This window comes from Malania oleifera, chromosome 1 (genome assembly GCF_029873635.1).
Source record: "Malania oleifera isolate guangnan ecotype guangnan chromosome 1, ASM2987363v1, whole genome shotgun sequence".
Classification (NCBI taxonomy): Eukaryota; Viridiplantae; Streptophyta; class Magnoliopsida; order Santalales; family Ximeniaceae; genus Malania; species Malania oleifera.
The window spans coordinates 102,202,532-102,218,841 of NC_080417.1; the positions used below are offsets into that span (position 1 = coordinate 102,202,532).

Here is a 16,310-nt window from a genome sequence, read left to right on the forward strand (position 1 = left end):
TACCTTCCTTATGTGCGTGGCCCTTAGCTACCAAGCTAACTTTGAAGCGAACATTATTTGCATCTGAAAATCCTTCTTTATTTACATAAACCCATTTGCAACCAATTGCTTTCTTACCCTTGGGTAGCTGGGCTAGCTCCTAAGTCTGATTCTCATGAAGAGACGACATTTCTTAATTCACTGCTCTTTTCCACTTGCCAAATTCAAAGTTCCTCATTTCTTGTTCGAAAGTGTAAGGAACATCATCATCTACAACTGGAAGTGCATAGGCCACCATATCAATATACCGAGCAGGTTTTCGAATTTCTTGTCTTGGCCTTAAAGAAACAATTGATTCTTATTGTTGTGAAGATTCTCGGATTGAAATATCCTCTTCTTGTACATAATTCCCTACCGTAACTGGAGAGTTACATCGTGTAGTCTCATTTCTCACTGGATTTCCCAAAATTGTCTCAACCTCCACCCGTTGTTGAGTATCACTGGTCTTTTATTCAATTGGTGACTGCTTGCATATTGTTTTCTTCATCATCGCAAGTTCATCAAAAGTCACATCCTTGCTTAAAATCATTTTTCTCGTCTCTAGACACCAAAGATGGTATCATTTGACTCCTGTAATAATCCCCAATAATATTGCTTTCTTGGTTTTTGGATCCAACTTAGATTCTCTAACATGATAATAAGTCATAATACCAAATACATGTAAAGAATCATAATCACTAGCAAGCTTTCCAGACCATACCTCATTGGGTGTTTTTCCCCCTATTGCAGATGACGGTAGACAGTTGATGAGATGACACGCATATCTAACAGCCTTAACCCGAAACCTTTTTTCCAACCCAGCATTAGACAACATACATCGAACTTTCTCAAACAAAGTTTGATTCATGCGCTTTATCACCCCATTCTATTGTGGTGTATCTCTAACTGTGAAATGTCGAGCAATACCTCTATCCTAACATACCTTCATAAATGGGTCACTTGTGTATTCACCACCATTATCTGATCTGAGCTGTTTAATCTTTCTATCAGTTTGAGTTTCAACTAATTTTTTCCGCTTAAGAAAAATGTCACACTTCATTTTTATGCTTCATAGAATACACCCAAACTCTTCTGGAAAAATCATCAACAAAAGTGACAAAATAATACATACCACCCAATGAAGCAGTTTTAGTAGGTCCCCATACATTTGTGTGGATTTAGTCCAAAATACCTTCAGTCTTGTGGATTGCAGTGCCAAATTTCACTCTAGTCGATTTTTCCATAATACAATGCTCACAAAATTCAAGTTTGCATACCTTTGCACCCTTCAACAAGCCTCGCTTAGCCAATGTTTGCAAATATTTTTCTCCTGCATGTGTCAATCGCATATGTCATAACCTAGTTGTATCTGAACATGCATTTTTCTCAGAAATAATAGTTGCTGAGCCAATAACTGTACTACTTTGTAAATAATACAAGTTATTTTTCCCTATTCCTTTCATCACCATCAGCACACCTAATTTAATCTTTAAGGTTCCATCTTACAAAGTGATAGTGAACCCTTTAGATTCTAAGGCACCCAATGAAATCATATTTTCCTTTAGGTTTGGAACATACCTAACATTAGTCAAGGTTTTAATAGTTCCATCTTGACATTTCAATTGTATTAATCATATTCCAGTTGTTTTACATGTATTATCATTTCTCACAAAAACAACCCCACTATCTAATTCTTCAAAATTAGAAAATCATTCCCTATTGGGACACATGCGATAGGAACAACAAAAATCCAAAATCCACTCACCAAAATAATGTGACGAATATGTTCCAACAAGAGAAAAATCTGACTCACTTCCATCATGCTCAGTTATATTGGCATTAGAATATGCTTTGTCTTTATTCTTCTACTGCAATTTAGGGCAATCTTTCTTCCAATGCCCTTTCTCATGACAAAAGACACATTCATCTTTAGCAAGTCTCCTATGAGATTTACGCCTCCTTCCAAGTTTACGACTATGAGAACGTCCTCTTATTGTTAGTGTTTCTATTGTTTCCTTATGAACCCTCTAATCCTTCTTTTTGCATTCAGTACTAATCAAAGCGGTACAAAACACAAAATTGCTAAGCCCATACACTCCATTTAATCAGTTAGATTCTAAGCAGATAACACAGTTATCATCCTTACCTCAACTTTGGAGTGGTTCCTAGAAACTCCAAAACACAAAATTGCTCCAATCAAACGACGAAAAATCGTCGTTGGGATCTTGAAATGGTATTTTTCAACTGATTCAAGCTTAATTCAAGAGAGAAATCGAAAAGAGAGAGGCTAACGGTCGTAGCCCTATAGAGAGAGAGAGGGAAAGGTTGATTTTTATCCCAAAAAAAAGACGTACATGCCTTATATAGTCCTCTATCCTGCAACAAAACCGCTGACGGTTTGTTATTTAACCAAACACATTTTCACCATTTTACCCTTACCTAATTTCGGTTACTCAAAACCGTCAACTATTTTCTAGGCTCCCACCAAACCGTCAACGATTTGGTCTATACCAAACCAAATTTTTTTTTTTTTTTTCTTTTCTTGTTATTTATATTTTTCGGGTCTCTACAGTAATAAAGAACAACACAATAATTTTACGAGATTTGGTACAGAATTACCTATGTTCTCAGGCGCGAAGCTTCCCTTTACATCCACCTCTTCACAGGGCGAAGCTTCCCTTTACATCTACTACTCCTAGGCGCAGCTGCCTATCCAAACGATACCCCACGTCTAACCTGATTCACAACTCGAACCATAAAACACAATGATAATGAAATTTTTGTACAATGAAATGCTTCTCAACAAGCTGATTTGTACAATAGAAATCTAATATGCACTCTCAAATAATTTTCAAGTGAAGCTTGGTAGAGTAAATAATTTTCCTCTCAAAAATATTATGCAAGTAATGAGTGAGAGTATGAAAAATGATTTTTCTCAAATGACCTTGGTAAATCAAATGTGAGTAGCCTTTCAAGTAAGAATATATATATAAGTGAATATGTTGCTCAAGGATTTCAAAGATAACTCAAAAATATTTTCTCCAAGAAGATTTTCAATAAGAAGAGTAGGAGAAATATATATAAAATTTCTTCAAGATTAACTTTTTAAGAAAAAATAGGTTTTTCAAGCAAAATATATGGATATGAAATATGCTCAAGTCTTGCAAGTATAATCCCAAGATAATTTCCCCAAAAAAGATTTTTAAAAAGAAAGTGTAGGAGAAGTAAGAATTTAAACTTCAAAACTGAGTATAAAAAAATGAATGGGAATCAAAGAATATGCAAGTATGTTTCCCAAGAGTTTTTCTAACATTTTACAAGTGTTTAGACATGTATTTATAGGCAAAAAGGGTTTGTAGCCATTATATAGCCATTGGGGGGAAGAAAAGATATTTAATTTAGTAAACTAACCGTTTTTCGCCCGTTAAAATAATTTTGCCTGTTGGACTCATCGACTAGTCCATGCACTCGTAGATGAGTGACCTGAGTTTTTTGCATGGACACCTTTCAGTATTTTGCACATAACTTTTTCTATAGCATTCCAAATTTAACATTCTTAATATCAACAGAAAGTTAAGATAAAATACCACGACTTTCATGTTGGGCACTTTTTAAGATAAGAAGTGTTTGATAGAGAAAAGTATTCATCAATGCGGTGGAAGAAATATGAAGGGGTTTTTTTTTTAAAGAAATTGTTTTGGAAAAAATGTTTTCATGAAAATTTAGGCCCCTAAGGTCAATCTAATGTTTTGATCATTTTGTGAGAGCTTCAAATAAAAATCATGAGATGCATGCATAATTAAACCTAATTAATTATTACAACTTAGAAATAAATAAATAAAATACTCATGCTTTTGCTCCTTTGAATCCCCATGGAATATGCCAAGGTATGTTCGTTTGAGTACTTTCAAGGATTCCATTTCCAATATGTTACCCATGCTTAGAAAAATGAACATATTAATACACTTAACACACAGATGAGATACTATTATTTATCATAATCAAAATAGGAATTAGACTTAAAAAGTTAACAAACTCTTTATATAACTTCAACCTCAAATCCAAAAAACATTTCTTACCAATGTAAGACAAACAAAATACTTCAAAACAACTTTCCCACCAATGTGGGATAACAAAAAAACCAACAGTTTTCAAATATTTTTGAAAATTAGATTTTATAGTTTTCTTTTCAATTATTTTGGCAACGGGATTTCTATTTTAATATCTAAAATTAATTTTTATGAATTAAATCATTCACTTTTTACATAATTTTTAATGAAAATTAAATTAAATAATAAAAGAAAGAAAAAGTGATTTAAAACAAATAAAAAATGATATTTTTCTTTTAAATTTGTTTGCTCAAAGGTTGACATAAAATTCAGAAAACAAAAAAATTGGTGATCGGCTCATGTTTCTTTTCTTCTTCTTTTTTTTCCTTTTTTTTTTGGTTCATTGAAAATGTGCGCTGGAGTTGTGATCAAGCAATGGTTTAAGGTAGTAGAGACCAACAAGAATAAAACTCTCCATAAAAAGAATTATTTAAAAATAATTAAATAATAGTAAATTAAAATCAATACTCTATTCTCTTATATAATATATTTTACCTTTTAAGGGGCTTCATTTTTTTTTTAGATACGTTGGATTTTCTGGGTTTATGCGTCAGATTAATCCACGCCTACACCAGTTGTGCCCTCAATCAACATGTAAAAGGTAAATCGCGGATGTGCGCTATAAGCGACAGGGTTTAAAAAGTAGGAAGAGAGAGAGAGAGAGAGAGTTTAAAGGACCTGTCAAAATTAATTTTCCTTTTTCATGCTTACTTTTTAAAGAATTACAAGAATATTACATTATTTTAAAAATTTTAACATTTGTATAGAAACATTAGAAAATTATTTAGAAAATTTTTTGAACATTTTATTTACAGATGTTAAAAAGGGAGAAAATAATGATGCTGTTTAAAAAAAAGTTGAATAAAAATAAATCCATTTTGCACGAGTAACCTCAAACTTATATAAAAAGATAATAGATTTTATTTAGACTTTCAATTTTAAGAACATATGGAAAGAGTTTAGCCGACTTTTTAATAAATGTATATATATATATAGGTTAAGCATTTCCTAGTCAGTGCGCTACTGTTTCTAAAAATCCAATTAAAATATTAAACAAGGCAAAATACAGTTAAGAGAAGTTAAATTAGTTAATTTTGAGACTCCAAAAAGAAGGGGATGTAGCTCAAATGGTAGAGCGCTCGCTTTGCATGCGAGAGGCACGGGGTTCGATCCCCCGCATCTCCAACCTGGCGCCCCTTTTAGCCCTGTTTATTTTTCCTCTTCTTCGAATCCAGGATGGCTTTTGGGGGAAAAATGGAGTAGCTATGTTTGCATTTTATAATAGATAAATCTGACCGTCATTGCTCAAATGGGGATGTAGCTCAAATGTTAGAGCGCTCGCTTTGCATGCGAGAGGCACGGGGTTCGATCCCCCGCATCTGCATGCGAGAGGCACGGGGTTCGATCCCCCGCTTCAGATGGTATGAAAGACTTCTAAAAGAATTTTTTTTCCCCGTTTTGGCAGAGAGTGGGGGAGGGTGGCCGCGGGGGGGGGGGGGGGGGGGGGTTGGGGGGGTGGAATAGGAAAGAAAAGGAAAATTTTATTTCTTTTTTTCCAAATATTTTTGTATGTTAAAATTTTGGTATGCATTTTTTGTGGCTGAAAGAGGAAAATAAAATTTAATTTCTTGTTCTCATATTTTTATATATTAAAATTTTGCTATAATTTAATTAATTTTTTAAAAAGTTAATTGCTAATAATGAGTAGAGCTAAAAATTTATTGTATATTTTTTATTTTTTTTTATTTTTGATAATCAAATACTAAGAAAAATAGTAGATAATTATTATTTCTTATATGTTCCTTGTCGTCGCATTCAACATATAATAAAAAATGAATAGACATCTCCATGGTAAAATTGGGAAATGGTTGCCATTTATCTATTATTTTTTGTGGACTCATAAAAATTTTATATTATTATTTATTTTATCGAAACAACAAAAATATTTTATATTACTAATTTTAATTAACCTATTATATTTGATCTATTCATAAGAATAAACATTCTGTGAACCAAATGTAAGATTAATCTTTTCTTCTAACTCTTGGATAGATTTTGACTACCACACTACCTGTAAATCAAACCACTTAAAATATGAAATTCATTTATTAGGTCACATGTGCAAATCACTAAATATTAGTGCATTAATTTTTTTTCCCTCCAAACAACCATAGTTGAGGAAAAATAGAAATAAATGGAATATATATTTTATGGGGAAAAAAAAAAACTAAAGTTTTAGAGAGGAGAAACTTACTTAGATTTGATGGAGAATTCAATTTATTTGACAAAAAGTAAGTCGTCTCTCTTCTTAACCCTCTACGCTCCAAACCAAAAAATAAAAACAAGAGTGTGTGTAACTATAGTGTGGATAATTTTTCTATTATATCTATGTTAAAATTAAACCTAACCCAATTTACCCCTAAAGACATATCAGTGACTAAAATTGAGACTTTCACTTAAAGGTTTTAGATTCGAATCTTACAGAAAGTGGTAAAGTACACTGGATGGGAAATGAGTTGTTTCTTATTTTGTAGCTCAAACCCTAGCACGGCTTCCAAATGATTAAAAGAAAAAATGACGCTTAATTAACATAATGGTTTGAATCGTCCTCTCTTTTGAGAATGACTTTCATTATACAGGCAAGATTGTCTGTTATACAAGGAAACTTAAATCTGGTCATGTTAATTACACAGAGTGATCTTAAGAAGTTATATTATGGTAAGTTAACTAATTTACATAAAGTGATTTAGGAAGTTATACATGGTAAACTAAATCTACTCTCATATTTATGAAAGTATATGCAGTCTAGATTAATAGTTATTAAAAAAGCATAATTTGTGGCCTTCTATTGACATTAATTAATAACTAAAATATCAATTTTTTTAGTGCTTTAGTCTCTGGATGATGTTGTAGATTTAATCTACGTAATAATTTCTCCCTTAAAAGAAAACAAAATCGACTAGGGAGAGAGATATAGTCGAAGAAAGAAAAATTACTTACAATGATCATGAGTCCCAAAATGACATGCCAATGTGTAATACATTAAAATAACATGAGATCGATATCATTAGGAGCATAGCAAAGCATGCCTCTCCCTCAATTGTGTGTATTAAAGTATTATTAGTGTGTTACAAAATCTAGATGAAGGGGTTGTCCTTCTCAATCTTTAGGGAGGGGAGGCAAAGCAATGGGTGGCTAGGTTTTTGTCTTTTGCTAATATGGTGCTTTTTGGTTTGGAATTTGAAACTTCTAAGTCATGTTATCTCTTGGTAAAATTTGAAAAGAAGTACACCATTATTTTATTTTATTTTTTGATCTGGTGTACTCCCTTCCAAATTCTACCAAGAGTATACACTAAATGTATGTCATCACCTTAACACTTTATAGTTCAACTTAAAATTTTGATAGGAAAAATATTTTAAGAGCCATATCAAATTGCAAACTAAAGCTAGCAATGTGATCTATTTTCTCATCTAGTCAAAATACATTATCAATTGAAGTTCAACTGGAGAAAAACCAAATTGAACCCAACAACTATTTCACTGCACAAATCCATATATGAAATTGTGGTTAATTAGTGTTGTTTGTGGAATATATGTATGATGAGAAATGGATGGGATGGATCATTTTGACCTAATTTGAAGATCGATTTCAAAGAATAAGGTGAAAGGGAAATCAAAATAGTTGTCCCATGTGGAATACTTAGGGCCAGAGCAAGGTTCAAATCATTTGGCCACTCTCCACACAATTGTTCTCTCAAATGATAGACAGACAAAATGGTGCCCAAACAGACAACCATGGCGCCCATCAAACAACTAGCTCCAACACTATAAGCCCCAATTGTCTATATTTCACCCCTTCGGTGGCATTTCGTTCGTGAAATCCCCTTCGCAATTTCCAAAAAAAATTCCACAACATTCCATTCTCATACCTGTTCTGAGGTTTAAAAAAAAAATGACATGGTGATAATACTCAATTCCCTAAAATTTCTATAAGCCAAACCCAAAATGAGATGGGCATCTCATTCTTCCAAAGGACATCTTAAATTTAGCAAACTGACTGGGCCGAGAACGCCCACTTGGTACCATGTAAGCAGTTTTATTCTTCCTTTGCAGTAACAATTTTTCTAATACAGTGGAGCTAACAAGTCTTTTCAATCACTGCAAGCTCTTGACAAGGTTATTAGATCCAATTGTAGCTCCATGCCTCTCATAACAACCATCGCAGAGGCGATGACAGTAGCCATTGTTCTAAATTTATAACAGACAAACCATTTTATTCCTACAAAATAACAACTCTTACATTGCTTAAAACTAAAGTACTGTTTTCGATACATTATTACGAAATGAGGATCTTAATCTAAATCAACCAAATTAATATTATGTTTGAATGACAGTATACACCTGAGCAAAGTACATCGGAATCCATGTCATACATCTGCAACCTTCAAGAAGATCATGCATAGGCAGCCACAATGGTCTTGTACCTCAACGGAACAGATATCAAAATAGCCATCTTGCAGATTTTTATTGATTCTACATATTGGCTCTCTGATTGTTTCCTGAGATCTTTTGGCAGTGAATGTAAATAATGTTTTCTAAGCAGAATAGGGTATCTTCAATGCCATTCTTTGGGCCAACCAGGGCCGTACTGGATCTGGATCAATGAAATTATGCATGAGAAAATATTTGGCTTCTTCAGCTGCCAATTCTCTAGCCCATGTTACCCGTTTTGATGGACAACTACCCGGTCCAAAACACCTGTTTCATTGAAACAACCAAAAAAATGCTAGTAAACCAAAGTGAACAGTGTAAACAAATGGGAAACATGGTAAAAGATTTATAAAAAAAAAATACTGGTTACACATGCAAAAGAAAATTTCGAAGAACAATTTATGCCCACATATAATTACTCCTTCCAATGTGGGGGTGGAAATTAAAAAGAAAAATAAAAGAAAAAAAATTTTGAGTTTTTTTCTATCTTATCTATCACATTTCTTTTCTTCTTTGAGGAAGAAATAACGGTGGCAATTACACATAACACGATAAGACGAGCACTCACAATATGAAATTACTGGGAGAAACCCAAATCCAACACAACATCAAACTGTCCATGAAAATTACACAACGTGACCCACCTTAGGAACACATTAGTTTGTAAGCATTTTGAGTCGTACACCCAAAGTTGACACAACTGTTAACAGGCAGGAGGAAACTAATTGCCACCTTCCAATTAAATAATTTAATAACACTGGATAATTTCAAACTACTTGTAGTCTCTTGGAACCAAAATTGGACCCTGTTCTTTTTGAATAACTGAGTAGTGCTCTTGAACATGCATAAATTCATATACATAAATGTCAAACTCAAGGCTATATAAATTTTCAAGACTCTGAAGAGGTAGAAAAGAACACAAGTACCTGTACTCATAAAAGCAAGCAGTTCTCTCATTCTCTGTTTTGCCCCAGTTGTTCCAGCCTTCACTCTTGATGCATACATCCATAAATGTGTGTGCAAAGACCACCCTTCCAAAAGGCCCCCAAGGGCGTCCAAGATGCATGTATGAAGTCCCTCCATTCCCAGTGATCACACATCTGTAGCAGAGCCACAAATCATTCAAGAGAGAAACCACAGAAGCAACTGACTTCAGATGATTCAAAAGTGAGAGGAAAAAATTCAACTACACAAACAAGACACTCCTAAGATATGATGATCTTTTCGAACAAAAACATCTAGTGAGAGTGATGCAATATTCTTGCATTTTACAAAAATTATTCGATTCAATGCATGTTTGGTAGATAAGAATCAAAAAGTATGCAATATTCTTGCATTCCACAAAAATTATTTCATTCATTGCATGTTTGGTAAATAACAATCAAATAGTATCTGGCAGAATGGACTTGAATTTGTCACTTGATTTCTTCATTTTTTTCCATTCAGGTTTTCATTTCATTCCATTCCTATCCGACATTCCATTTGGAAAACCAAACGTGACGTCAACTCAGTCAGAAATGTCTGCAATAATTTTTTTTCTTTTTCTAAACATGAATAGCTTAAAAATAAAACCTCAAAGAATGCATTGGCTGTATTGATAAACAAAGGATTTAGCATTGTGTAGCCAAAGAAAGCATCAAACAATTCCATTGATAAACAAGTAAAAGTAGGGCTGAGCACAGTGTAATCCTACAGTGCAAATGTACACAAAGAAGAAAAAGCAAGGCACCAAATACATCAAAACATGTTAGTCAAAAATGAAGCACTGGTTCCCCCCCAAAATAAATTTCTTTTTTGCCTTAGATAAGTCATCTGCATGGTTAACTGCAAGATACAGAAAGATTTGTTGAGAATTATTCATTTATTATTATGATGATGATTATTATTATTATTAATCTTAAGATCAATTTATTCAATCTATAGACTCTCATCTTGTACCACGTATAACTGCAGGATACTTTTATTGACCACCCCAGATGAAGTGGAGCAGACAGGTATGACAACCACAAACAATAATATGTATATGATGGAGAAAATAAAAACAACAATTTAGCAAAAGTAAATGACAGACTCAGAAAAAATAAAAAGAGGACAGTAAAAAAAACAAAACAAAACAAGCAGAGGATGTGGAAGAAAAAAGTTTCTGAGGCTGCATCTGTTCAGTGATTAAGCAATCAAGCAAGTGTCAGCATTAAAGAAGACGATTATCATTTCTAATTTAATGAAATGATATGTGGACAGGAGAAAGAAAGAAAGATGTTTCTAGTTCAGCTTCCCCTACCAACCCAGATTAGAAGAGTTTCATGTACACTAACTTACAAGTAAACCTGATACTAAAAGGAAATGCAATTCGAGTCTCCCATTGCAAGAGCTAGTTAAATCTAGTTAATCCTTAAGCAGTGACGAGCATGAATTTTATTATTTGGCATTGTCAACAAATGCAAAAGCACAGATCATAATTATATGTACGTATATTATCTACATGTTTAAGTGCAAAAAGCAATGTAGCTGCATACCTAAAGAACACATAGCCGGTAGTATCCTCAGAAGATTTCCTGCTTTGGGCAGTTATAAACCCTGCTGATTTACAGTGGATATGGCAATGCTCCAACAGAACAGTGCTGTTCCCAAATATGAAATCCACGCTGCCCTCAATATAGCAATCTTTTAAATACTGTTTTCCGTAATGTAAATAGAGAGTATCCTGCATAACGAAACAGAAGTCAGACAAAGAATCATGAAGCCCAAAGGAAAAACTAAAAGAATTAAGTCAAACACAGGACGTTGGGAAATGTAAAGAGAACACATATATTTCTTGCTGAACAATCAAACTGGCATGAGCATAAGCTGCATGACATTTGGTTCCGTGACCCCTAGTTAATTCCAAGTATTGCCTAATTACAGAAAGTACATGATAAATCATTCAAGAGATTTCCTTGTTCCAAAAAGTACATCATAAGAATATATTGCTAGTTTCTTCAAGTAATTAGGCGCTCAACACCCATTCATTTAAATTTAAATGAATAGGATATTCAGTGGACTATGAACTACCCTTTAAATCCTCAAACTTAATAACGAACTATATAGCTTAAAAAATTTAAGTCCACGCTTCTCTGTTAAAGCTCAGTAAACTTTCCCAACCAGCCGCTAGCCTCCTACTAACTAAATGTTTAGGATAATGTTTGACACATTTTTTTTTTCCCCAGCTTAATTTGCTTGTCATTTTGTTGTAAAGCTTTTAGCTGAACAGTTAATGTGCTTCTGATTGCTCTTTCCAGCAATCCTTATAGTGAGTGTTATTCTTCACTGAACAAAACAAAACAAACCTAAACAAAACAAAAGGTCTCGAACCCACCAAACAAAAAGATTTGAGATCTATCTTTTGCTAAGCAACAAATGGACGAGATAATTATTGTACCTGCCACCCAAGAAACCTGCAATTGTAGAAGGCACAGCGATCAGCTGTGACTCTAAGTGCCACGGCTTGGCCTGATCCCTGAAAACAATGATTGCAGTTAAGAAAAGTATTACAATTTGAAGGGAACCTTTAAAAAAACAAATCAGACACATGACACACGCAATCACTGGTTAATTTTTATTTTATTTTTTCAGACAGCAAAGAAAAAAAAAATCAAAGCAGGATTTTTTCAGTAAATCTAAAAACCCCAAACTACAATTTTTAAGATACACATTACTCTAAAGATCAACAAAAAAAAAAAATTGCAGACAACAAATGAATAACCAAACGAAAATTTGAGAATGTCAAATTCAGAGTTGAGCCGCATTACCTCAGGAGAATAGTTCTCAAAAGTGATATTCTCGGCTACAAAGTCGGCGCCTTCAACAATAGCGCTTCCACATGCGAATGTACCAGTCCCAATCACCTGAGATGTCTGAAAACTTCAAGAAACCCAATCAAACACAGCCACATTCACACAGGAAAAAACATTTAAAAAAAAAAAAAACCCTAAAGCAGAACACTTATAGTTGCAGTTGCAGTTGCCGAAGAGTCCCAAAACGAGACGGGTAGCAGGTGTGGTGGGGACGTGTTACCTGGTGGTGGTCGATCTTGGTGGCGGTGTTGTTCCAGGTGAGGACGGTGTCCTCGGGGTGTAGGCCGGCGAGGGTGATAAAATTCTTGGTCTTGGGAACGTACACCGGCTGCCGATAGATTCCCGGCGAGACTTGGATCACCGTCCGGGTTGCGTTGTTGAGTGGCACTGCGTCTATGGCCTCCTGCACCGTTCGATAGTCGCCGCATCCATCCTGTGCCACCCGAATCACCCGCCCTGCCATCTCCCTCTCCCTCGCTCTCTCTCCCTCTCTCTGATCGCCTCTTTCGCTCTCTATTGCTTGAGCTGTGTTAAGAGTCGGTGGAGTCTGCTATTGAAAAGAGCGATTCTGATTCTCCACTGCTTCGCCACTATGCTTCCCTCATTTTCAAACTTCACGCGGTTTATGATTAGGAATCAAATCTTCTCTGCAGCTTCTAATTTTTAAGTGTAAACTAAGAAATTCTTTAATTAGCATAGACATAGTGCAAGATAGACGCACTTGTGAGAAAGAGTAGCTTAGTTACGATGAGGAAAAGTAGAAGGTGTAATGCCTCTAATCCACCAAGTGAGGCTCGGAATATTATAGGACCATTCATCCGTCTCGAATACTATAAATTTCATACACGTAACGAAAAATAATTAAACTACTTCAAATAAAATATCAGAGTTCTGTTCTATACATCCAAAAAGTGTATTCATTCACCTCATATTATATAACCGAAAATTAAACATAAATTTATATATTTCAGTTCCTACGACTGCTCATAGTGACAAAAACTAACCCTGCCTTGGAGCTTACTAAGCTCGATCACTTGAGGGACTTGAAAAGTTAATAATTTGCTAGGATGAAACACTTCTTAGTAAAGATGGAATAAATTATATCAATGTATGGCAAATGAGTTTTAGTGTATACAAAATATAGTTGTTTGTTAATCAATATCAACTGTATACAAAATATAGTTGTTTGTTAATCAATATCAACTGAGAAAACACATGCAAACTGTACTCACACACACACATAAACATTTATAAGCAAGAATTTCCGAAGATAGGGGAGATTACACGCTCATACATGTAACGCCTCTTTACTTTAATACCGTTTATAACTTTACCCTTATAGTTGAGTGAGACTACAACTGATACTTATCAGGACACTCATCTTACTCAGTAAGCCCTCGGACAGAGAGTTTTACTCGTCATAATTTGTTTACGCATCTTAATTCACATACATGTACTAACACACATTCAACATCAATCATACCACAAAATCCACATACACGTACTTTTCATAATAACATAGCATATTCAAAATTATAATGTATTCAATTCACCTATGTTGACCTTACAAGGCTTAACATCCTATTTTGATGCTAACAAACAAGTGAAATTTAACATATTTGTTGAGTAATGATATTTCAGGACTCACAGGGATCAAGCATGAAAATGCAAGCTTATACTTCAAAGAAGGATGATCGTACGAAACTTAAAGCATGAATTTCAAGATGATATTTTAAAAGTTAAAGAATATGAGGGAAAGTTTAAAAGTGTATCAAAGCTTGAAGAAAAACAAAAGAGGCTAAAGAAAACAAAAGCAGGAGAGTTCGAAGAAAAGACAAGCATAAAGACTTAAGCACCAAGAATGTTCAAAGTCCTAGAAGTCTTTATGTAAGTGTTTCATATTTTAAATATTTTTTGAAATATTATTGAAGCTCTTTAGGGGATATTTATGGACTTAGAAACCTATTTTAACAACCCGAAAGTATTTTATGAAAGATCAAAGTAAGAGAGCAAAACTAATTTTGAAAACTAAAAAGAAAAACCAGAAAAGTGAACTGGTCAGCCGACTGACCAGGTTACACTGGGTTTGCTCAGCCAACTGACAGGAATACAACGGTTAAATAAACTACCCAGTCGACTGACCAAAAGAACTAACCTTACTCAGCCAACTGACAATGTCCAGCCAACTGACATTTTTGAATGTGGTTGAGTGAGTCGACTGATGTTTTAATGAAATTAATATCTGGCAAACAAAGAGGCCTCAATCGCCTGTCCAGCTGACTAACCCTGTGAAAATTGATTACCCAGTCACCTATCCTGTTAACCGACTCCACGAGAATATGAATTTTTAAACCTCAACGGGAAAATTCTAAAAATCAGTTTTTCAAATATGAACTTTATACAAAACTTAGTGGACACTCCAAGTAACTTGGGGAATAAGGAAACTAATCCTAAAAAGTCTATAAATACTACTTTAATCCCAAGAAATTTATAACCAAGCAATTACACAGCAAACTTACATTCAATCTCTCAATCTCTCTCAAAGTTTTCTATTGCTCATACTCTTGTTGGGGGAAATCATCTGAATTGCTGCTGAAACATCAACTTACGATTCTCATACTGAGTTTTCTCAATCACTAAAGAACCCTTGGTGATCTCTACACTTAAGTTTCAATTTTATTTCATATTGATATTTAAATTCTTGAAGTACATAGCGCTAAAGTTGTACTAATCTACTTTATTTGAGAGTGTTCTTGTACACAGCTACTCTTTTGTATTTTTGTAATATTTTTGACAATTCAAGGTGTTTGGATCATTGGCTAAGCGTGGCGTATCACTTAGAGAGGTGTAGCTCTAGTCTAATTGAAGAAGTGACCGAGTGAGGGAATATCACTTGGAGAGGCGGGCTCTAGCCTACTAAAGGAGTGTGTAACGGTGTTGTTCCGCCTGGAAAGGAACTGGTATAGTGGAATCCTTTGGTGGTTTGCCAAAGGTGAGGATGTAGGCTAGGGATAAGCCGAACCTTGTAAAAACTGTGGCCTCACTCTCTCTTTCCTTTACTCTCTTTACTTTCAACATATATAAACTGCGTGGATGTTTCAAATTCTTAAATCATATATACTACGTGGATTAGACATTAAATAAACTTAAATTTAATTTGTTTTTGGGATTGCAGAAACCGAAAATTAGTACGTTGTTTGATCCATATTTTGCGGAAATCGTAAGAGAGTACATTGATTGGTGAAACACCCAAAGATTCTTTAATTGAAAATTTATTTAGCGTCTAAGTTTTTGAAAAGAGTATTGGATTTTATATAATACTTCATTTTGAGAAAGCAAATTCATTATCACAAGGCTTGCATTAACCGCAAGGCTTGATTCAAAATTTCATTCACTACAGGGCTGCAAACAAACTAACCATCTTGATTAAATATTTTGTGGATTTGATTGATTGATTTTAAAGTTTGGCTTGATTGATTGTTTGTTTAATTGTGTTGTGAATTGTATAAAAAGAATTTAGTTCTTGTGTGATTGCTAAATCAAATAAAGAAGTCAAGAATCAATTAAAAAGATTTAAAAGAAATTTTAAAACCCAATTCACCCCCCCTCTTGGGACTACACCTTTGTTTTCAATTGGTATCAGAGCGAGGTTATAACAAATCTTAATCAATAGCTATATAAAGATCTTAATGGCACACTTAGGCGTAGCTCCCTTTGGAGAAGGACAATCCTCAACTAGGCCTCCCATCTTTTGTGATTTAAATTATACATTTTGGAAATAAAGGATGAGAATATGTCTTCAAACTATGAATTGGAGAGCTTGGGAGGTTGTCACGGATGGTGACCTAATTCCCTTC

At 34.2% G+C, this 16,310-nt stretch overlaps 1 protein-coding gene and 2 non-coding genes across 3 annotated transcripts; 2 read left to right on the forward strand and 1 right to left on the reverse strand.

The window, feature by feature from the left end:
* The first annotated feature begins 5,239 nt into the window (after positions 1–5,239).
* TRNAA-UGC (transfer RNA alanine (anticodon UGC)) lies at positions 5,240–5,312 on the forward strand. The gene has a single exon. It is a non-coding gene; the product is annotated as a tRNA-Ala (tRNA).
* Positions 5,313–5,438: 126 nt separating this feature from the next.
* On the forward strand, positions 5,439–5,511 carry TRNAA-UGC (transfer RNA alanine (anticodon UGC)). Its single transcript has one exon. It is a non-coding gene; the product is annotated as a tRNA-Ala (tRNA).
* A 2,867-nt stretch (positions 5,512–8,378) lies between these two features.
* LOC131162095 (pectinesterase 31) lies at positions 8,379–13,162 on the reverse strand. The gene is made up of 6 exons (XM_058118251.1): positions 12,674–13,162; positions 12,409–12,513; positions 12,039–12,116; positions 11,137–11,324; positions 9,547–9,720; positions 8,379–8,887 (listed from the first exon to the last, which is right to left on the reverse strand). Exons 1-6 carry the CDS (start codon positions 12,914–12,916, stop codon positions 8,725–8,727), a joined length of 951 nt encoding a protein of 316 aa, XP_057974234.1. The 5' UTR covers positions 12,917–13,162; the 3' UTR covers positions 8,379–8,724.
* Between the last annotated feature and the right edge of the window lie 3,148 nt (positions 13,163–16,310).

Excerpts from the sequence above, each read along its gene's own strand:
- LOC131162095 (XM_058118251.1), bottom strand. The coding sequence starts at position 12,916 with ATGGCAGGGCGGGTGATTCGGGTGGCACAGGATGGATGCGGCGACTAT. Across the intron at positions 12,514-12,673 it reads CCAAGATCGACCACCACCAG|ACATCTCAGGTGATTGGGAC; the intron begins GTAACACGTCCC and ends TGAAGTTTTCAG. Across the intron at positions 8,888-9,546 it reads GCTTGCTTTTATGAGTACAG|GTGTTTTGGACCGGGTAGTT; the intron begins GTACTTGTGTTC and ends TCAATGAAACAG.